The sequence below is a fragment of the Palaemon carinicauda genome, chromosome 27 (assembly GCF_036898095.1).
Source record: "Palaemon carinicauda isolate YSFRI2023 chromosome 27, ASM3689809v2, whole genome shotgun sequence".
In the NCBI taxonomy this organism is placed as follows: Eukaryota; Metazoa; Arthropoda; class Malacostraca; order Decapoda; family Palaemonidae; genus Palaemon; species Palaemon carinicauda.
This window is the reverse complement of record NC_090751.1, coordinates 90,504,173-90,524,827: the sequence shown is the minus strand read 5'-3', so window position 1 is coordinate 90,524,827 and position 20,655 is coordinate 90,504,173. Positions and strand designations below refer to the sequence as shown.

Here is a 20,655-nt window from a genome sequence, read left to right as displayed (position 1 = left end):
AACTTAGGCCGACGTGGTTGAAAGAAAAGGGCGCTGGAGCCCTGCAGAGTCTGGAAGAAAGCGCCTTGGAGGAGTGAAACCGGAAGTCGATTTCCTCCGCACAGCAGCTGTCTAAGTTTCTGTCCTTGGGCACAAACAAACTCTTCTCAAGGATGGAAGGGTGTCTGAGGTCGTCGACCTCCACAGATGAGACACCCGAAGGAAGCCCTCAGTCAGCGCGTCCAGATGGTACAACATCGAGCTTGTCCGCAAGTTAGATACTTAACGACGAAAGGCCAAGGTGCCTGAGCTCGAGAGGAGGAAAGTACCCCTGATCTTCCTGTAGCTTCCTTGAACCAAACCTCGGGCCGAAACCGAGGAGGGAAAGAACCTGGTAAGCTCCCAGAGGAAGAGGTGAGCAGTCACCCCTTGTCCGATGGAGAAATCTCGAACGGAAAGCCCCCCCCGCCAAAAATCCTTCCAGGGAATGACGGGGAAGGGCTAACCCAGGTTCAGGAAAGAGGAGTGTTGCTCAGATCTCCCTTAAGTTTCTCCTATTCTTGCAAGTGCCATACTCTGCGTTTACGGGGTAAGGCTGTGTTCTGGAAATTCACTTCAGAAGAACTCACCAGGCTGCAAAAAACCCCATTGGAAATCGTGGTCGCAACCGCCCTGGAGCTCGCGCGACGGTAATTCAAAGATTTTTGCAAGGGCGAACGTGGAAGCGCCCATGCGCGGTAACGCAAACAAAGGTGAGCGAAGGAGCGCAGAAGGAGGGCGAGCGTGGTAGGAAGGGCGAGAGCTGGTGGTCGGCGAGCGATAACCCATAGACGAGCAATGGATACTGCAAGAAATAAGCCGACGTTTGTGCGAAGAAACACTGTAGTTTCGCGCGACGGAACACCATCCGTCCGCGCGATGGAAAAACCGTTGGTTCGCGCGTGGGCAAACATTGGGGAGAATGGGCGTGGACACGCATGAGCGTAGACGTGCAGGCACGTGGGCGTGTGGGCGAGTGGCCGTGCGGTCGCGCGGGCGCGCGGGGCGAGCGGTCGCGCGGGCGAGCGGGTGCGCAGGCGAGCGGTCGTGAGGGTGGGCAGGTGGATGAGAGTGAGTCCGAGGCGGCGAACGCAAGCGTTAGCGCGATGGCGAGGAAACGCGCTGCCGCGTGGGCGAGGAAGACCGCTGGCGATATGGATCAACAAGCGATCGGTGGTGAGCTGGTGAGCGCTAACACGCAGGTTGGTGATGGCGCGTTGTGTTATGCCGACGCGATGGTCGAGCAGCATGCGCAGGTGAGCGATCGTGAGTTGGCGATCAGCACACGCCTGGTGATCAGTATGCGCAGGGTCGCGCGATGGTAATCAGCATGCCAGGGTCACGCGATGGCGATCAGCATGCGCAGGTGGGCGGTCGCGCGATGGCGAGCAGTATCCGCGATGGCAAGCAGCGTCTGCGGTTGAGGGTCGCGCGATGGCGATCAGCGTCCGCGGTTGAGGGTCGCGCGATGGCGATCAGCGTCCGCGGTCGAGGGTCGCGCGATGGCGATCAGCGTCCGCGGTCGAGGGTCGCGCGATGGCGATCAGCGTCCGCGGTCGAGGGTCGCGCGATGGCGATCAGCGTCCGCGGTCGAGGGTCGCGCGATGGCGATCAGCGTCCGCGGTCGAGGGTCGCGCGATGGCGATCAGCGTCCGCGGTCGAGGGTCGCGCGATGGCGATCAGCGTCCGCGGTCGAGGGTCGCGCGATGGCGATCAGCGTCCGCGGTCGAGGGTCGCGCGATGGCGATCAGCGTCCGCGGTCGAGGGTCGCGCGATGGCGATCAGCGTCCGCGGTCGAGGGTCGCGCGATGGCGATCAGCGTCCGCGGTCGAGGGTCGCGCGATGGCGATCAGCATCCGCGGTCGAGGGTCGCGCGATGGCGATCAGCATCCGCAGGTGAGCTAGTAGCTGGCGAACCATGTTCCTTCAGAAGTGTTGGAGAACGTTGGCGTGCCGGCTGTAACACACGCGGGCGATCCGGAGATCGCCGAGAGACAGGTGATCGCTGGCGAGCTGATGATCGCTGGCGAGCTGATGATCGCTGGCGAGCTGATGATCGCTGACGAGCAGAAGGCTACGCGTGGAAGCCTGTGCATAGAAGAAGAGTCCTTGACCCCGACCTGAACCGAAGTTCTAGATCGTGAGGGCGAACGTGGGCGCACAGGGCGCGTAACAGGAACCAACAGGAACAGCAGGGATGATCATCTTGAAAGCGCTGATGAGCAGAAGAGCGCCTGTGTGTTAACACTGAGCAGGAGCAGGAGAGAACACAGCAGAAGGGCGCGCAGGGAAACCCTGACACGCAAGGGAAGAACCCCCGTGGGGGCAACCCTTTGCCCCGAAGGGATCGTTGTCCGCCGGGCGACTGATGTCCGTCGGAAGACCGCTGTCCGTCGGGAAGACCGCTGTCCGTCGGGAAGACCGTTGTCCGTCGGGAAGACCGTTGCCCGTCGGAAGACGAGATCAGACTGCTGTCCATCTGCACCAAGGCGGAAGATCGAGAAAAATGATATTTTAATTATAAAATAAATTTTTGAATATACTTACCCGGTGAATATATAATAGCTGCTACTCAGCAGCTCGACAGAAAACACACTCAAAAAACTCGCGAGCGATCGCTATGAAGGTTGCGGGTGTGCCCACCAGCGCCAACTATCGGCCAGATACCACTCTTGCATGTAAACAAACCCTTCAATTCTTCTCGTCCCGCTGCGTCTCTATTGGGGAGGAAGGGAGGGCCTTTAATTTATATATTCACCGGGTAAGTATATTCAAAAATTTATTTCATAATTAAAATATCATTTTTAAATATTTAACTTAGCCGGTGAATATATAATAGCTGATTCACACCCAAGGCGGTGGGTAGAGACCAGAGTTAATTAAGTTTACAGCGTATAAGCTAAGAGTTTTTGACAGTTATCAATATAACAAAATCAAAATATATAGGTACCTGGTAAGGAAGTTGACTTAGACGATTACTCTGCCTTGTAAGTCTGTCTTCCTCACGAAGCCCAGCGATCCTCTTAGGATGCTGAAAGACTCCCAGGAGCTGAAGTATAAAGGGTTGCAACCCATACTAACAGGACCTCATCAAACCCCTAATCTGGGCGCTCTCAAGAAATGACTTTGACCACCCGCCAAATCAACAAGGATGCGAAAGGCTTCTTAGCCTTCCGTATAGCCCAAAAAACAATATTAAAAAACATTTCAAGAGACAGATTAAAAAGGATATTGGAATTAGGGTAATGTAGTGGTAGAACCCTCACCCACTACTGCACTCGCTGCAACGAATGGACCCAGTGTGTAGCAGTCCTCGTAAAGAGTCTGGACATCTTTTAAGTAAAATGACGCGAACACTGACTTGCTTCTCCAAAAAGTCGCGTCCATAATACTTTGCAGAGATTTATTTTGCTTGAAGGCCACGGAGGTTGCTATAGCTCTAACTTCGTGCGTCTTAACCTTAAGCAAACATCGGTCTTTCTCATTCAAGTGAGAATGAGCTTCTCGTATTAAAAAATCTGATAAAATATGACAAAGCATTCTTTGACATAGGCAATGATGGTTTCTTAACTGAGCACCATAATGCCTCAGATTTACCTCGTAATGACTTAGTAAGAGCTAAATAGAACTTAAGAGCTCTAACAGAACATAATACTCTTTCCAGTTCGTTGCCTACGATCTCTGATAAGCAAGGAATATCAAAAGATTTAGGCCAAGGACGAGAAGGCAGTTAATTTTTTGGCCAGGAAACCAAGTTGAAGTGAACAAGTGGCTTTTTCTGTAGAAAAAACCGATGTTCTTACTGAAGGCATGAAGTTCACTGACCCTTTTAGCCGAAGCCAAGCACACTAGGAAAAGTGTCTTGAGGGTGAGATCCTTCAGGGAGGCTGAATGTAATGGCTCAAACCTGTCTGACATGAGGAACCTTATGACCACGTCTAAGTTCCATCCAGGAGTTGCCAAACAACGTTCCTTAGAGGTCTCGAAAGACTTAAGGAGTCAACATGCTCCTGTAGCCCTTAATCGTGGGAGCTGAAAGGGAGCGAACCTTTCTCAGATGTAAAAGAAAATCTGCGATTTGGGCTACAGAGGTACTGGACGAGGACACAGATGCTGACTTGCACCAGTCTCAAAAGACTTCCCACTTCGACTGGTATACTCTAATGGTAGAAGCTCTCTTCGCTCTTGCAATCGCACTGGCTGCCTCCTTCGAAAAGCCTCGAGCTCTTGAGAGTCTTTCGATAGTCTGAAGGAAGTCAGACGAAGAGCGGGGAGGCTTTGATGGACATTCTTTACGTGGGGCTGACGTAACAGATCTACCCTTAGAGGAAGACTTCTTGGAAAGTCTACCAGCCATTGAAGTACCTCGGTGAACCACTCTCTCGCGGGCCATCATTATATCAGATGGTGATGGAACTGCTGAAGGTGAGAACCTCTCATCACTTGTACCTACAGTAATTTGGGAAAGGTTGGATGGGGTCATGTCAGGAACTGCTTCTGCCACAGCAGAAGTGGCAGTGCCAGGAAACTGGTTAGTCATATTAAGGACTTGCCACAGTTTCTCAGTGGACAGAATGTCCTCTAAGCCTAAAGAAGGCGATAGCGTCTTCAGAGCCAGACATTGTCAATGCTATGGAGTGGAGGGTGGAGTTCACCTGATCCACTGGGAAATCCACTAGCCAATATAGATCTGAGCTGTTTTGCTTCTTCGACAATCCTCCGGGGAGGAAAACACGGAGAAGGCTCATGGAGATAATAACCGAGGTCAAAAGATGAGAATGAGTGGATTTTCTCGGCCTCAAGGAAGACTTCACAAAGGAGAAGAGTCATGCTTTTCTTTCTTTCTCCCTTCTATTGCTGTATTATATGCACTGCAGTGATAACCATTCATTGCATTAAGTGCTGGGTGAATACCAAGAACAGTCATGTTTCCAACACGGAGGACACAAGAAATGGGGGTCAGTGTTACTCTTGCTCATGATGGTGCTGCACTTTTGGGAAGCAACTCCAACGCAGGACTGCATGCCCACAAGTTGTTTCTCCATTCCATGAACATCAAACATGCTCTGTAAAGAGGAAAAGGGTTAAGATTAAAGCAGCTAAGTTAGGAATACCAGAGTATGTGTGTACTGCTCAACAGCTAAAGTCAAAGCGTCTGACTGTACTTGTGGGGGGGATTCCATGCTACCCTTCACTTAACTACCGATGCATCGTTATAAACTTTAACCAAGTTTCCAGCTTCCCTGAAAACCTATTTCTATTGAAATATGGATTGCATCCGTATAGAAACAAACATTCACTTCAGACAATCGACAATATCTAAAGAGTCTGGCATCATTAAGTACAGCATCTAAAAATGACAAATTCGAAGATAATTTGTATTTTTCCTAACCATACAAACCTTAGCTATTTACAAAGGGTTACCTTTTAGCGTAGCTGAAATGGCGAGCCATTAGAATTTAACGAGGGTGTATTACCCCCGCGCTAGTTAGCGGGGGGGGTAGGGGAGTGGTAGCTAGCTACCCCTCCTCCCCCTCACACACAGGTGAATACTCACTTTCACTTAGAGGTAGGACTTGTCTTGGGGGACAGGGCTGGCGGGCAAATATGTGTAAATAGCTAAGGTTTGTATGGTTAGGAAAAATACAAATTATCTTCGAATTTGTCATTTGTTCCGTAACCGAAATACAAACCACGCTATTTACAAAGGGTGACTTACCCCTTAGGAAGGGTGGAAAGTCCCCAGCCATACTGGCTTTGGCTTTACCCGGGGACTCAGAATCCGAGTGAGTCGCACTCGAGAAAAGGAGTCCCTGCACCTCACAAGTTCCTTGCTCCCCAAGGAACCATGCGGCCTACGTAAGCCTGTGTGTGAAGGAAGAAGTGTGACCCGTCCTAGGCAGCTGACCTGGAGTTCCAGAAGGAACTCTGGGTTAGGACGTTCCCAATACCACCTCGTCAGGGTATGGGGGACGCGACAGTATTGACTCAATACTCGGAACACAAGGAAGCATGGTTTACCTGCAGAGGTTCGAGGTCAGCTATGCAGAGACCAGGATGCTGCTTCCCCGTAGAGGGGATGATGAAGAAAGAAGTAAGGGCCAGACATACTTCCTTCGTTCATGCAGACTAAAACCTGATAACAATGCCCTCAACCTTCTGCTACCTGTCCAAAAAGGAGCCTGAGGTTAGACCAGCTGTTGTGTAGCCACCACAGAGCGATAGAAAACGTATCGAGACTCCTGTGGGTCACGCCCTGCAGGAAGCGGGCTGCGAAGGTCATTAGACGCTTCCAGACTCCAAATTGTAGCACCTGCGTCACAGAGTAGTATTACTCGAAGGCGAGGGACGTTGCGATGTATCCAACATCGTGCTGTAGGGCGACGTGACGGGGGAGGGTCTGGAGACAGGCCGAGATGAATGTCCTTGAGTCCGGGCTGAAGAGGTATACTGGTGACTCTCCCCCATGTCCCCCTTGTGCTCCCAAATCGACTGCAACTGAGGACAAACTGCAGCTGTTCCCAACGCTAACCTCTCGATTCCTTTACTGGCAAGAAAGAGAAGGTCTTGGGACATCAGATACAGAATGGAGACTCGAAATCTTGAATGAATCGGACCGAAGGGCCGGGACCCCCAGATTCTGAGTCTAGCCAACAACTCAGGAGTGAGCCTGAATGTTGCCTTCCCCTCTTCCTTAGAAGGGGGGAGTCGTAAGAGACCAAGAAGATTGCTTACACACTGGCCGTGGCCAGAGTGAGCAGGAGACCCAAGGCGGAATACAATCCGAGGCCTGTCGTGAAGGGTCTTGAGAAGATCTCTTAAAGGACTAAAAGTCCGAGCCATGCTCCAAGTTGGAGGTCTTCCTCCGACTAGGGCAGGGACGATCGTAGCTTCGCATGAGCGAGGATAGATCCAGCGGGCAGGAAAAAGTTATTCCTTTAAGCCTGAAGGTCAGGGAAAGGCTGAGCGACAGGCTTCATTGCCGAGAGCGGAAAGGAGTTTCCTCCCGCCGAAAGGCAATAAGACCGTTATTGCTGGAGAAGAGACCTCACGGGAAGAGGTATATCTCCCACAGCACCAACCACCTTAGACTCTTCACTTTGCCTGGGAGACCCCTGAGGATGACTATCGCAGATGATGCGACCTCCGTACCGCGACTGTAGCGGGTTGTCTCCTCTTGAGGAGGAAGCGTAGTGTCTCCAGGCATGAAGCCGAAGCGACGCCCCGGTTCGGGAGAGATGTCGCAGTGTGGATGCTTGAGTAGTTTGCGCCGTGGGAGAAGCTCTCCCGGGAGTTCTGTCAGGGGAAGCAGAGGGTCCAGAAACCGTTCTGCGCATAGTCCCAGTGGAGCTCTCCCATTGAAAGGTTGACAGACAACCTGGTCTTGTTGAGACCCATTGTCCACAGACAAAAAGGAGGGAAGACGCAGGCGTCGAAGTTGTCCCACCATCACCGGAATGCATCTTGCCAGAGTCTCGGGGTCTGAGACTGGGGGGAAAAATAGCGGAAGCTTGAGGTTCCAAGCTGTCGCGATCAGGTCCCCCAGACCAGCACTTGCTGGTTACCCAAGGTCAAAGACCCCCAGGTACACTCTCTCTACGAGGCTCTGCTCGGATAGTCTGAGAGAACATTCCCCTGCCTGGAACGAGAGAGCCGATGGTGGTATTGAGAGAATCTCAATCATCCCGGTATCTCTACTGCAAGATGTGAAGGTGTGAAAATGCGTCCCCTGCTGGTTAGAATACGCCAGAATCATGAAGTCGATGGGCACGGGGCGACTCGGCAGGAGCTGTAGGATCTGTAGAGGGGCCAGACTAAGGCCCCTAAGCCTGCCTGAATGATGGAGAGGTATCCTTCAGGTCTTGACCATAGGCCTGGACCGGAACATACCCCCCCCCCCTTTCCTTTGACGAGTCCGAGAACAGCATCAAGAATGTCCGGAAAGGACGAGAATATCCACTACCATCAAGAGGCTCCATAGGTCAACACCCATTGCAGGTTTAATAGTTCCGCTGGTCCCATAGGGCCAGGGAGTCCGGTTAAACATTGCCTGAAGCCACCGGAACTTGGATCGCCCCACACGGAACTTATCCTGAGGCGACCGTTCGGACTATAGACGGGTCAATGAGGAAAGGAGAACTAGGAAACGTTCCAAGGTAGGGCTGAAAGCTCTGCTTGACTGAGAACAGGTACTGCGACTCTCCTCAGTCTTGCCACAGTCAACTGAAAGGAAGGCTCGGAGGATGTGGTAACAGAATCTGGCGTCCCCAGGTGGTCACCCATCCAAGTACCGACGTTGCATAACCTCGCTGGACGGACGAGAAGCGGGGTTTCCAACGTGGTAAGGCCGTTGACTCAATATCATGGCCAGATACTCAGATGTTGAGGCAGAAGAAGAGAAGGCTCCAAGCAAAATACCATGAGCCCACACTCATGGTAAGCATCCGGAAGCTTGTCCCGGTGCTGAAGAAGGTCGAACCCGAGCCTACCGGAGTTGACCAGCCCTCCAAAAGGCAGAGGAGGCGGAAGCCTGCACCTGAGCGGCCAAGAGGAAGGCAGGGAGAGTTCTCTGGGGAAACAAACCTGCTATGCCACGGCGGGATAGCCACACTGCATCATAAGCAGGAATACTTGCAGTCTAGGCTGAATTCGACGAGCACCCTGGAAGATGGATGGAATGGAAACTGAAAGTACCCGTCCTTCCGATCCAGGGTTTAAGGAGTCCTGTCGCCTCGTTACCAGTCTGATCGATTCTGCTGGTCTACGCTGGCCGAAGTTTGTTCGACAAACTTGATTAGGGCTGAGAGGTCGACTACGGACATCCCCTCTCAGATCCTTCCTTACAAGAAAGGATAGACTGAGGGGGCCGGGGGTGAAACCGTCGATGATCCTAAGGAAGACCTTCGCCTAAGGTATGGATTATTCTGCCCAACCGGGCAACTCTGCTGACGCTATGGCATAGAGGTTCAGAGACACTGAATTCGCTGACAGAGACGGCAGGCGCGATATCCTTGGCTAATCACAGAGATTGTGCGGGAATGGGCATCAGGAAGCTGTCATTCGGATGAGTAACCTTAAGCATCCTTCCAGCAAAAAACCTGCAATCCTAGAGTTCGTGAACTCCTTTTAGGACTATGCCCCCCCCCGGGGGAGTCTCCCGTGCCATCTGTTCCTGAGAGGAGGAAACTGCAATTGGACACCTTGTCCCAGTTGTCGTAGCCGATAACTTAGGCCGACGTGGTTGAAAGAAAAGGGCGCTGGAGCCCTGCAGAGTCTGGAAGAAAGCGCCTTGGAGGAGTGAAACCGGAAGTCGATTTCCTCCGCACAGCAGCTGTCTAAGTTTCTGTCCTTGGGCACAAACAAACTCTTCTCAAGGATGGAAGGGTGTCTGAGGTCGTCGACCTCCACAGATGAGACACCCGAAGGAAGCCCTCAGTCAGCGCGTCCAGATGGTACAACATCGAGCTTGTCCGCAAGTTAGATACTTAACGACGAAAGGCCAAGGTGCCTGAGCTCGAGAGGAGGAAAGTACCCCTGATCTTCCTGTAGCTTCCTTGAACCAAACCTCGGGCCGAAACCGAGGAGGGAAAGAACCTGGTAAGCTCCCAGAGGAAGAGGTGAGCAGTCACCCCTTGTCCGATGGAGAAATCTCGAACGGAAAGCCCCCCCCGCCAAAAATCCTTCCAGGGAATGACGGGGAAGGGCTAACCCAGGTTCAGGAAAGAGGAGTGTTGCTCAGATCTCCCTTAAGTTTCTCCTATTCTTGCAAGTGCCATACTCTGCGTTTACGGGGTAAGGCTGTGTTCTGGAAATTCACTTCAGAAGAACTCACCAGGCTGCAAAAAACCCCATTGGAAATCGTGGTCGCAACCGCCCTGGAGCTCGCGCGACGGTAATTCAAAGATTTTTGCAAGGGCGAACGTGGAAGCGCCCATGCGCGGTAACGCAAACAAAGGTGAGCGAAGGAGCGCAGAAGGAGGGCGAGCGTGGTAGGAAGGGCGAGAGCTGGTGGTCGGCGAGCGATAACCCATAGACGAGCAATGGATACTGCAAGAAATAAGCCGACGTTTGTGCGAAGAAACACTGTAGTTTCGCGCGACGGAACACCATCCGTCCGCGCGATGGAAAAACCGTTGGTTCGCGCGTGGGCAAACATTGGGGAGAATGGGCGTGGACGCGCATGAGCGTAGACGTGCAGGCATGTGGGCGTGTGGGCGAGTGGCCGTGCGGTCGCGCGGGCGAGCGGGTGCGCAGGCGAGCGGTCGTGAGGGTGGGCAGGTGGATGAGAGTGAGTCCGAGGCGGCGAACGCAAGCGTTAGCGCGATGGCGAGGAAACGCGCTGCCGCGTGGGCGAGGAAGACCGCTGGCGATATGGATCAACAAGCGATCGGTGGTGAGCTGGTGAGCGCTAACACGCAGGTTGGTGATGGCGCGTTGTGTTATGCCGACGCGATGGTCGAGCAGCATGCGCAGGTGAGCGATCGTGAGTTGGCGATCAGCACACGCCTGGTGATCAGTATGCGCAGGGTCGCGCGATGGTAATCAGCATGCCAGGGTCACGCGATGGCGATCAGCATGCGCAGGTGGGCGGTCGCGCGATGGCGAGCAGTATCCGCGATGGCAAGCAGCGTCTGCGGTTGAGGGTCGCGCGATGGCGATCAGCGTCCGCGGTTGAGGGTCGCGCGATGGCGATCAGCGTCCGCGGTCGAGGGTCGCGCGATGGCGATCAGCGTCCGCGGTCGAGGGTCGCGCGATGGCGATCAGCGTCCGCGGTCGAGGGTCGCGCGATGGCGATCAGCGTCCGCGGTCGAGGGTCGCGCGATGGCGATCAGCGTCCGCGGTCGAGGGTCACGCGATGGCGATCAGCGTCCGCGGTCGAGGGTCGCGCGATGGCGATCAGCGTCCGCGGTCGAGGGTCGCGCGATGGCGATCAGCGTCCGCGGTCGAGGGTCGCGCGATGGCGATCAGCGTCCGCGGTCGAGGGTCGCGCGATGGCGATCAGCGTCCGCGGTCGAGGGTCGCGCGATGGCGATCAGCGTCCGCGGTCGAGGGTCGCGCGATGGCGATCAGCGTCCGCGGTCGAGGGTCGCGCGATGGCGATCAGCATCCGCAGGTGAGCTAGTAGCTGGCGAACCATGTTCCTTCAGAAGTGTTGGAGAACGTTGGCGTGCCGGCTGTAACACACGCGGGCGATCCGGAGATCGCCGAGAGACAGGTGATCGCTGGCGAGCTGATGATCGCTGGCGAGCTGATGATCGCTGACGAGCAGAAGGCTACGCGTGGAAGCCTGTGCATAGAAGAAGAGTCCTTGACCCCGACCTGAACCGAAGTTCTAGATCGTGAGGGCGAACGTGGGCGCACAGGGCGCGTAACAGGAACCAACAGGAACAGCAGGGATGATCATCTTGAAAGCGCTGATGAGCAGAAGAGCGCCTGTGTGTTAACACTGAGCAGGAGCAGGAGAGAACACAGCAGAAGGGCGCGCAGGGAAACCCTGACACGCAAGGGAAGAACCCCCGTGGGGGCAACCCTTTGCCCCGAAGGGATCGTTGTCCGCCGGGCGACTGATGTCCGTCGGAAGACCGCTGTCCGTCGGGAAGACCGCTGTCCGTCGGGAAGACCGTTGTCCGTCGGGAAGACCGTTGCCCGTCGGAAGACGAGATCAGACTGCTGTCCATCTGCACCAAGGCGGAAGATCGAGAAAAATGATATTTTAATTATAAAATAAATTTTTGAATATACTTACCCGGTGACTATATAATAGCTGCTACTCAGCAGCTCGACAGAAAACACACTCAAAAAACTCGCGAGCGATCGCTATGAAGGTTGCGGGTGTGCCCACCAGCGCCAACTATCGGCCAGATACCACTCTTGCATGTAAACAAACCCTTCAATTCTTCTCGTCCCGCTGCGTCTCTATTGGGGAGGAAGGGAGGGCCTTTAATTTATATATTCACCGGGTAAGTATATTCAAAAATTTATTTCATAATTAAAATATCATTTTTAAATATTTAACTTAGCCGGTGAATATATAATAGCTGATTCACACCCAAGGCGGTGGGTAGAGACCAGAGTTAATTAAGTTTACAGCGTATAAGCTAAGAGTTTTTGACAGTTATCAATATAACAAAATCAAAATATATAGGTACCTGGTAAGGAAGTTGACTTAGACGATTACTCTGCCTTGTAAGTCTGTCTTCCTCACGAAGCCCAGCGATCCTCTTAGGATGCTGAAAGACTCCCAGGAGCTGAAGTATAAAGGGTTGCAACCCATACTAACAGGACCTCATCAAACCCCTAATCTGGGCGCTCTCAAGAAATGACTTTGACCACCCGCCAAATCAACAAGGATGCGAAAGGCTTCTTAGCCTTCCGTATAGCCCAAAAAACAATATTAAAAAACATTTCAAGAGACAGATTAAAAAGGATATTGGAATTAGGGTAATGTAGTGGTAGAACCCTCACCCACTACTGCACTCGCTGCAACGAATGGACCCAGTGTGTAGCAGTCCTCGTAAAGAGTCTGGACATCTTTTAAGTAAAATGACGCGAACACTGACTTGCTTCTCCAAAAAGTCGCGTCCATAATACTTTGCAGAGATTTATTTTGCTTGAAGGCCACGGAGGTTGCTATAGCTCTAACTTCGTGCGTCTTAACCTTAAGCAAACATCGGTCTTTCTCATTCAAGTGAGAATGAGCTTCTCGTATTAAAAAATCTGATAAAATATGACAAAGCATTCTTTGACATAGGCAATGATGGTTTCTTAACTGAGCACCATAATGCCTCAGATTTACCTCGTAATGACTTAGTAAGAGCTAAATAGAACTTAAGAGCTCTAACAGAACATAATACTCTTTCCAGTTCGTTGCCTACGATCTCTGATAAGCAAGGAATATCAAAAGATTTAGGCCAAGGACGAGAAGGCAGTTAATTTTTTGGCCAGGAAACCAAGTTGAAGTGAACAAGTGGCTTTTTCTGTAGAAAAAACCGATGTTCTTACTGAAGGCATGAAGTTCACTGACCCTTTTAGCCGAAGCCAAGCACACTAGGAAAAGTGTCTTGAGGGTGAGATCCTTCAGGGAGGCTGAATGTAATGGCTCAAACCTGTCTGACATGAGGAACCTTATGACCACGTCTAAGTTCCATCCAGGAGTTGCCAAACAACGTTCCTTAGAGGTCTCGAAAGACTTAAGGAGTCAACATGCTCCTGTAGCCCTTAATCGTGGGAGCTGAAAGGGAGCGAACCTTTCTCAGATGTAAAAGAAAATCTGCGATTTGGGCTACAGAGGTACTGGACGAGGACACAGATGCTGACTTGCACCAGTCTCAAAAGACTTCCCACTTCGACTGGTATACTCTAATGGTAGAAGCTCTCTTCGCTCTTGCAATCGCACTGGCTGCCTCCTTCGAAAAGCCTCGAGCTCTTGAGAGTCTTTCGATAGTCTGAAGGAAGTCAGACGAAGAGCGGGGAGGCTTTGATGGACATTCTTTACGTGGGGCTGACGTAACAGATCTACCCTTAGAGGAAGACTTCTTGGAAAGTCTACCAGCCATTGAAGTACCTCGGTGAACCACTCTCTCGCGGGCCAGAGGGTAGCAACCAACGTCAACCTTGTCCCTTCGTGAGAGGCGAACTTCTGCAGTACCTTGTTGACTATCTTGAATGGTGGGAATGCATATAAGTCCAGAAGAGACCAATCCAGTAGAAACGCGTCTATGTGGATTGCTTCTGTATCTAGGACTGGAGAGCAATAGATTGGTAACCTTTTGGTCAACGAGGAGGCAAAGAGGTCTATGGTGGGTTGACCCCAAGTAGCCCAAAGACTCTTGCCCACGTCCTTGTGGAGGGTCCATTCCGTGGGTATCACCTGACCCCTCCGACTGAGACAGTCTGCCAAGACGTTCAAGTCCCCCTGGATGAATCTCGTCAACAGGGAGATGCCTCGATTTCTTGACCATAAGAGAAGGTCCCTTGCGATCTCGAGCAGCGTGAAGGAGTGTGTGCCTCCTTGCTTGGAGATGTACGCCAAAGTTGTGGTGTTGTCTGAGTTGACCTCTACCACTTAGTTTCGAAGAAGCTTTCGAATATCATCAAGGCCAAGTGGACTGCTAATAGTTCCTTGCCATTGATGTGCATACTCTTCTGACTTGAGGTCCACAGACCCGAGCATTCCCGACCGTCCAGGGTCGCACCCCAACCCAAATCCGACGCGTCTGAGAACAACACGTGGTTTGGGTTCTTGACTGCTAGGGATAGTCCCTCTCTCAGACTGATATTGCTGTCCCACCATTTCAGGCCTGCCTTTACTGGTTCGGAGACTGGGAATGATACCGTCTCTAACGTCTTGTCCTAGTTCCAGTGAGAGGCTAGATGGAACCGGAGAGGCAGAAGGTGTAGTCTCCCTAGTGAGACAAACTGCTCCAGGGATGAGAGAGTCCCTACGAGACTGTTCCAACTCCTGACTGAAGAAACGTTTTCTTTTCAGCATTAGTTGGACTTCGAGCAGGGCTTGTTCTATTCAGTGGCAGACGGAAAAGCCCGAAAAAAACTGGACTGCGAATCTCCATCTCCAAATATAGAATAATCTGGGATGGGATCAGTTGGGACTTTTAGGTTGACCAAAAGTCCCAACTCCCTGGCCAGACTCAACGTCCAATGTAGATCCTGCAGACAGCGAAGACTGGACGATGCTCTGAGAAGCCAGTCGTCCAAGTACAGGGAGGCTCGGATCACCGATAGATGGAGGGATTTTGCCACATTCCTCATTAGCCTCGTAAACACGAGAGGAGCAGGACTGAGGCCAAAGCACAGGGCTCGAAACTGGTACCCCACATTCCTGTAAACAAACCTCAGAAACGGTTGGGAATCCGGGTGTATAGGAATGTGGAAGTATGCCTCCTGAAGGTCGAGAGAGACCATCCAGTCGCCTTCCATAAATGCTGTTAAGACAGCCTGGTAGACTTCATCGTGAAGTTTGTCTTGACAATGAACACATTGAGCGCACTTGCCTCTTACGTACTCCTGCAGTGAACATGGCTGCCAGATCATTGGAGCCATCCTTGAGGGACTTGTTCCTGCAGAGAACGTGGCTGCCAGATCATTGGAGCCATCCCTGAAAGCCTTGTTTATGCATGACATAATTGTACAGCAAAACTTCAAAAGCTCGAAAATAGCTCTGAAGTCGACCATAAAATCTTGGAGCGTCTCATGGCCAGGCGCCAGGGAGAGTCTATGAGGTTTGAGAAGTCTATCTGGGCAGAGGCAGGAACTCCCAAGCCGAGAACTTCTCTCGTGTCATATCAGACTCTCGCTCTATAAGCCAGCTTAAAAGTAGGGAAAGCAAAGGCTGTCTCCCCCAAAATCCTCCTGGTGATAAACCAGTCCACTAGCAAACGTAAAGCTCTCTTAGAAGAGCGAGAGAGAACTAGCTTATAAAACAACGGCTTCGAAGTAGCTAGGCCTAGTGTAAACTCTGACGTTTAGGCGAACGAGGAGCAGCAGTTACAAAAAGATCCGGACAAAGATCCTTAAAAATCAGCATGATTTATTTAAAGTCCATAGAGGGCTAAGCAGCTTTAGGCTCCTCTCCGTCTGACAGAGTCCTCAAGGGAATATCAGTAGGAGGGGGAACAGCAACTTCCTCATCTGAAGGAACCTTGTCCGACAATAGCCGAGTCTCAAGCAAGGGAGAGACCTACCGTGGTGGCAATGCTTTACAAGCAGAGTCCACACGCACTGGTGCATTAGTAGCGGACCAGGACGCAACATCATGTAACTGCTTAACAGTCTGTGAACTGTCAACAACAACAGGTGCGGGAGGACGCTCGGCGTCCACTCGAGACTGTTTTGACTGCCTAGTCTGAGCAGTCAAAACAACTCTAGACTGCGGTAGTTGACGCTCAACGTCAAAACAAGTCAACTCCGCTGGTTGGCGAACGTCCTGAACGTCAACAGGAGCATTAGGAAGCGGCCTAACGATCAAATGCGGCTGAAAATCCACACGTGACCGCATCGAGTGAGGCTCTACATATCGTGACTGACGTGACTTAGCTACGCCAACGTCAACAGGACGCACAAAGGTTCGTTTAGGCGGCTGAAGGCCAGGATCTCGATGAGATAAACGGCTAGGATCAACGTGAACCTTATCGGCAGAATAGTCTTCCATAAGAGAGGCAAGCTTATTCTGCATGTCTTGCCGTACAACCCATTTAGGATCAACGGGAATGGTTGCGGTAAGAGACGAGGGTAACGTCTGTGACTGCAAAACCTTGCCTACAAAAAGACTCTCGGAGCCTGTGTTACGCTTTTGTTTAGGCGGCGAGCAGTCTTCCGATGACTGCATAGGGTCAGAGCTGTCCTAATAGTTAAAACCAGGACGCTGGACCTGTACTGAAAGGACTGACTTTCGCTTAAAGGGCCTCGAAACCTTGTTCCACGGTTTCTTATGCGAAAAGCCTTCAGATGACGAGGAGAAAATCGTCTCTCTCGCCTTATGGTAGGGGTGATCTTGGTGAGATACGCCTGATACCATAGAGGGAACGTCTGTTCGCTGATCAAGGCCTCTCGAACCCATAAGTCGTACGACATTACTTCTCCCCTGGGCTTGGGAGCTTGCAAGAGGTCTCGGACTAGGCGAACGACAGGCACGAACAGACGAACCCTCGGTCGCAACACTGATAATACTTTGCGCAATATCACTTTATCACTACGATTTTCTGTTTTGCACTTATTTCACTGAAATCGAATTTTTTAAACAATTCACATTAGGTATGAATAAAACTGATTTCTACCTGAAGCACGCAATTCTACCCTCATCAAAAGGTTATAATTGCGAAATCAGTCGTATAATGTAAGCACATTAATACAAGCAAAAAAACAGTAAACATATTTTAAGATAAAAAGATCAGTGGCTGGGAAAGAGACTAAACACTAGTTCATTCAAAACTACGTTGTCAATCTCTCACCGTACAGTGCCTTGGGACGAGAATAAAAACTAAAAACGTTTTATCCTTTCTCCCTGTACAGAGACTAGGGACGAGAGTAACTCGAGAACAACGTTACTCGCTTGGGACGAGAATAAAGATCGGAACGTTCTCTCTCCTCTCTCTCTCTCCATCTCTATCTCTCTCTCTCTCTCTCTTGATTTCGCACCGAAGAGAAGAACCCACTTATGTTTCGTCAATAAACAGGTTTTTCAATTAAAAAGTTCCTTTAAAATAGAATTTAAAACATTTAAGCTTTGAAAGAAGAATGAACAAAACGTAAGAATTGATTTACTCTTTCTGCAAAGTGAAACCGTGATACTCTCTCTCTCTATCGTAACGATAGAGCGCAAACTGCGTAGCATAAATAAACTAAACGTTAGTTCACCTTTGAAACAGTACGAAGACTATTCAAAGAAAATCTTTCATAAAATGTCTACTAAAAAATATTCATTTAATAAGTTTTAAATCATTAGCTCTGTAAAAGTTATTTACGATTGAAAGGGCTCAACGTTGTTTAACTTCGGTTTCCAAGTTAGGACCGCCTACTCTCAGGAAAGGTCGCATATAAACAAATCATTAAAATTTATCTTGATGTTCATTATAAATGGAAAGCTAATCGAAGAGGCCTAATAAAGGCGGTTGAGATATAAAATATATAGAGGAAAATCTATAATTAATTTATAACGTGATAAGATAATTGCTAAAAGCCAAAAACACACTTCCGTACTAAGGGAAGGGTCGGCCATTTAAAAGTCAAAGAAAGTCCAAAAAAACAATCCAAAGTCATCAAAAATTAAATCTATCTAAAAACGAGTTCAAGATTTAAGTTGAAGATAAAACACCTGCACTGCGAAAGCTCAAACCAAAATGAAGTACTTCACCAAATATGTTGAGAAAACTCCAGGTTCTACAGCGAGTAATGATACGTCTTGTCGTCAAGGTCGACAGAGAAGAATTGAAGGGTTTGTTTACATGCAAGAGTGGTATCTGGCTGATAGTTGGCGCTGGTGGGCACACCCGCAACCTTCATAGCGATCGCTCGCGAGTTTTTTGAGTGTGTTTTCTGTCGAGCCGCTGAGTAGCAGCTATTATATATTCACCGGCTATGTTAAATATTTAAAAAGGAGTTGTAGGCTGCAAACGGAGATCCAAAAAGGCGCCTCAAGCACCCTTATAGGGAGATGAGAGGCCCTTACGACGAGGCAGACGGTGGGCCTACGGCGAGGGAGGCCAACAGCAACCGCAACAGAAGAAACCTCCGAAGAGGAGTCTCTATGAGTGTACTCTCTCGCGAACGAAAGAGAAACACTTCGTGGAAGAGACTGGTCAGCCAGTGACCTAAAAGGAGCGATCCTCCGAAGAGGAGCTCCTGCAGTTGCCCAGCCCCTTGAGCGAAACTGCAGGTGCGACCGCTCAGCACCAAGAGCATAGTCGCACGAAAAAAAGGCAAGAGAAGAACCCCCCAAAAGGGGAAAAACTTGAGCCTGGACAGGAAAAACTTCCCTCGGAAGGAAAGTTACCGGCCCAAGGAGGCAAGCCTCCTGAGAGTTCTAAAATGAACTGGAGAGCTGTCCGTCGACACGGGAGTACTTCCAGTAGAAGGAGACACGCCCCTGACGAAAAAACAAGGGGGGAGGCAGCAACAGCCGAATCCCCAGGACTCAACCAGACAGCTCACACCGTTGCCATATTACAGAAACGAACTAGATCGGTAACTGTAAAAAAATAAAACAAATAATATTAGTACACATTCATTCCCCCGGGAAGGCTCCGAAGAGGAATCCCGAGGGAAAGGAACAAGAATTACACAACAGGCACGTGCCCTCACAACCACTTACACTCACGGAAGGAGAGCTGTAACCAAAACAGAATTATAACAATTATAATTATGTAACTATGTAATAATGTAATTTAAAAAAGAATGAACACTAAAGAAAGAACGAAAACCCCGGGAAGGAATCGTTCTACAAAAAACAACTACAATTAGATTCATAACTAATTGAGACAAACGTACGGCGTAGCAACCCCCCCACACGGAAAGGAAGCTACAAGGGCGTAGTAAAACGTAGTAAAAGGGTGAACAACCTCAAGAGAGAGAGAAAGACATGAGTCAAACTTGATCGCCACCCATAAAATTACGCCATGGTGGCCTAACTGCCGCAGGACTCCACGTAGATATCGTACACTACACACACAAATCTGAAAAGGAAACTTACTTATTTCTATACTCAAATATATATACAAACATGAAAACATGTTTACATAATATTGAGTAAATGAAAAGTAAGCGATTAAGTAAAGACAAAACAAACAATGGCTGCCAAGAGAGGACCAAGACAGAGACGTCTGTCACAGTCCGAGCCAAAAGTGAAAGTGAGTATTCACCTGTGTGTGAGGGGGAGGAGGGGTAGCTAGCTACCACTCCCCTAACCCCCCGCTAACTAGCGCGGGGGTAATACACCCTCGTTAAATTCTAATGGCTCGCCATTTCAGCTACGCTAAAAGGTAACCCTTTGTAAAAGGTAACCCTTTGTATATTTCTGGAGAACCCTTTGTATATTCCTGGAGACTGGCAGATCAGTATTTGCAAAACATAAAATAGTATCTACCTTGTTAAGAGTAAGCAATAAAGCCATTACTATTTGTATTGGTGTATAAGATTTAAAAAGGTTCATTATTTGTATAAGCATATTAAAGGTTTAAAAGCTGAATAAAAAAAGGGTTAATCTCAAGAGAAATATAAAAATATACCTACTTACGTTTTTCGACTTTGACTCTGGAAAATGTATATAAAGTTGAAGTTACATTGCCCAATCTCCTCAGTAAATACATCTTGGTTCAGCAAATCAATTCAAATCTCATGGGACTAGATTTCAACTTTCATTAATGCTTCCTTAGACACTATAACATTAATAGCCAATGCCTGCAAGATAAAGAATTCAATGAAGTCATGCTTAAAAATGAAATGGAAAAATATATAACTGTTTTAATAATTTGCATTTATTTCATGAATCTTCCTTGACGTCATATTGCTTCGCCTCCAGAAGCTTAGTTTATTGACACTTTCCCCCCAAGATGAAAAAAAAAAAATCCCATTTTCTTGCCTTTCAAAAGAAACTTTCCTTTAGTAAAGTAATGAACAATGGTAGCAGTTAATGGCAAGAAGCAAAGTTGCGATATGGTAGTCTCTCTTTATTTCAGTCTTTCAGTCACAACGGTTTGACATACTGTACAACGCCTCCAGATTCTTTATCATGTTATAGGGCAATTCCTGCATAGAATGTTTAAGGAAAATGGTGTAGCTAATCATGGTCCACATTCTCTACAACCTTGAGTCCTTCAATAGGGGTATGACTTAAGCAAAGCTGGAACCGCCATTAAAAATTTAACGTAGTAGTTAACTATTAGCAGGTGGTGGGGCTTCAGGTCGTGGGAAAGCCCAACCCACCTGTCAGTCAGTAAGTTACTCACTTTTAACCTAACCCCTAGGACTTCAAGGGGGGGCGGTTGAGGCTAGAAGTGTAACTTAAAGGACTACTATTTGTGTAGTTAGGAAAACGTCTATCCTGAATTCCATTCCTATGATTTCCAGTTACAAAAGATAACAAATAGTCGCGTTTCATATGAAATATTTATTAGATTAATACAA

At 49.5% G+C, this 20,655-nt stretch overlaps 1 protein-coding gene across 1 annotated transcript in view; it reads right to left on the bottom strand.

Annotated features, from left to right (window-relative positions):
• The window catches only part of LOC137620795 (ATP-dependent RNA helicase DHX30-like), a 175,152-nt gene that overhangs the window by 137,105 nt on the left and 17,392 nt on the right, over positions 1-20,655 (bottom strand). The window contains exon 2 of the mRNA XM_068351234.1: positions 19,766-19,929. Coding sequence (XP_068207335.1) covers positions 19,766-19,838 — 73 coding nt within the window. The 5' untranslated portion in view covers positions 19,839-19,929. The remainder of the gene's footprint in view (positions 1-19,765; positions 19,930-20,655) is intronic.